General features: G+C 37.0%; 1 protein-coding gene across 2 annotated transcripts in view; it reads left to right on the forward strand.

The window, feature by feature from the left end:
• NDUFS1 (NADH:ubiquinone oxidoreductase core subunit S1) overlaps positions 1-2,695 on the forward strand; it is a 38,878-nt gene that overhangs the window by 26,742 nt on the left and 9,441 nt on the right. For both annotated transcript variants that reach the window (XM_003785005.2, XM_023510433.1), the window contains exon 14: positions 882-1,042. In XM_003785005.2, coding sequence (XP_003785053.1) covers positions 882-1,042 — 161 coding nt within the window. The remainder of the gene's footprint in view (positions 1-881; positions 1,043-2,695) is intronic.

Raw genomic sequence — 2,695 nt, forward strand, 5'->3', positions numbered from 1 at the left:
GGTTGCAGCCATCATTGTTGTTTGGCAGGCCCGGGCTGGATCCGAACCCGCCACCTTAGGTGTATGTGGCTGGAGCCTTAGCCACTTGAGCCACAGGCACTGAGCCTGCTTTTCATTTTCATTAAGACTATTAAAAATTATTTCTCTGGACAATTCATATTTCCTTGGGAAATTACTCTTATGAGTAATGTGCTCCTTTCTATAGTATCTCAATGTAATTCTCATACTGATTCTTTGGTAATTGTGACCAGCTATTTATTGAAGGATGATGCAGAGGATAGATGGAAGAACAAGCTGTATAGCGTATAGCTTTACTTCTTATTTGTCCATCTTCCACCAAATCTATAGTTTTCTTTACTCTTAGGATAAACGCTCTCTCAGTTTTTGTCATTCAGAAAAAGTTAACTGTGGTTCAAAGCAAAACCCTTAAAGTTTTAAGTATTCTACATTGTGATCTTAGTCATTGTTGCTTTTCCTACCTCCCATCTGCCATGTGTTAAGTAGATAAAAGACAGTATATATGGTACTTTAGCGTAGTTTTTCCTATTCTTCAGTAACATCTGAATCTCTAGGGCTGTTCCTGATTTTTCTGGGACCTAACTGCAGTCATTCTGACCCAAGGATGGTTAGCTAGAGTTTTGATTCCTTTTAGGAAATCTAGTTTATCTGATATTCAGCCATTTCAGAGTAGCATTGGCAAAATGCTTTAGCTTAAACTAAATCTGGTTGTATTATATACCTTGGCTAGGAAGTCAAAGATATCCATGTTAGACCTAAAATTTGGGACAATATGTATTATAGACACAAGTTTGGTTAGGTATATAGTTTACTAATAATATTTTTAACTCAAAGGAGTTTTTTGCTGGTTTTTTCTTTCATAGGTCCTAAAGGAAGCTAAAAAACCAATGGTGGTTTTAGGCAGTTCTGCACTCCAAAGAAGTGATGGAGCGGCAATTCTTGCAGCTGTTTCCAACATCGCACAAAAGATTCGGATGACTAGTGGTGTTACTAGTGATTGGAAAGTTATGAACATCCTTCATAGGTGTGTTGAGTAATTGTTTTATATACCATAAAATTCAAGTAGGTTTGTGTTCCTGAATTGCTGTCACATTTAGTTTTACCACTTAACATTTAACAATATTATCCCAGTTGTAGAGATGAAACATAAACCTTTACTTTATGTGAGAAGAACCTAAGATAATAAGTCATATTAAAAATATCTGAAATAGCAGTGAGTATTGAAAAAATTGAATACTTGGCTTGGCACCAGCTCAGCAGCTAAGGCGCCAGCCACATACACCAGAACTGGTAGGTTCAAATCTAGCCCAGGCCTGCCAAACAGCAATGACAGCTACAACAACAACAACAACAAAAAATAGCCGGGTGTTGTAGTGGGCACCTGTAGTCCTAGCTACTTGGGAGGCTGAGTCAAGACAATCGCTTAAGCCGAAGAATTTGAGGTTGCTGTGAGCTATGACACCATGGCGCTCTACCCAGGACGATAGCTTGAGACCTTAAAAAAAAAATAAAGAAAAAATTGAATACTTAAAAATTTGTATTGTATCAGTTGTACTTTGGTTCAAAAATTATAAGTCTTCTGACTTGGATTAAATAATAAAACTGTAAGCTAACAGAATTCAGGTGAAGGTTCTATTTCCAACTATATCAATAATGCAAGTGTATTTTAGAAAAGTTACAAAGAAGGGGCAGCACCTGTGGCTCAGTGGGTAGGGTGCCAGCCCTATATACTGAGGGCCACACTGCAACAAAAAAATAGCTGGGCATTGTGGCAAGCACCTGTAGTCCCAGCTACTCAAGAGGTTGAGGGAAGAGAATCGCCTAAGCCCAGGAGTTGGACGTTGCTGTGAGCTTTGTGATGCCAGGGCACTCTACCGAAGGCGATAAAGTAAGACTCTGTCTCTACAATAAAAAAAAAGAAAAGTACAAAGTGCAAAATGAAAAGAATCCTTATTCCACAATCTATAGATACTTACCACTGCTATTTCAGTGTATTTTCTTCTGATTATTTTTTCTGTGTAAATGTTTTTTACTTACATAGTTGAAGTGAATACAATTTTGTTTCCTGGTTTACCAAATAAGAATTTTCTCCTATGATTAGAAATGTTTTATAAATAAAAGTCTTATTACCTAATTAATATCATGAATATACTGTAATCTTTATTAGCCACTTTTTAACATGTATGTTGATGCTCATATTTAACTTTTTATTTATTATTTATTGTTAGAGATGAGGTCTCTCTCTGTCACCCAGGCTGAAGTGCAGTGTAATTTTATTTTTTATTTATTTATTTATTTATTTTTTAAATATGGTCTCACTTTGCTGCCCTCAGTGGCGTGCTGTGAAGGCATAGCTTACAGCAACCTCAAACTCCTGGGCTCAAGCAATCACCTGCCTCAGCCTCCCAGAGTGCTAGGATTAAAGGCATGAGCCACTGCACCTGGCCCCCTTACAGTACTTTCTGAAAGTAGAGCTATTGGGGCAAATAGGATCACTATTTCTGCAGCTCTTGATGTATGTTGCCAACTTGTTCTAGAAAAGTTGTACCCGTTTACATTAAACACAGTAGATTCTCAGATTAGCTCATATTTCTAGTAAGTTAACAGTAGTGAACTAGACCAAAATAACCCTTGTTCAAAAGATATCCTAGACATCCCTTTTCTTTCTTTTTTTTTT

The sequence above is a fragment of the Otolemur garnettii genome, unplaced genomic scaffold (genome assembly GCF_000181295.1).
Source record: "Otolemur garnettii isolate 467f Iridium unplaced genomic scaffold, OtoGar3 scaffold00013, whole genome shotgun sequence".
Lineage (NCBI taxonomy): Eukaryota > Metazoa > Chordata > Mammalia > Primates > Galagidae > Otolemur > Otolemur garnettii.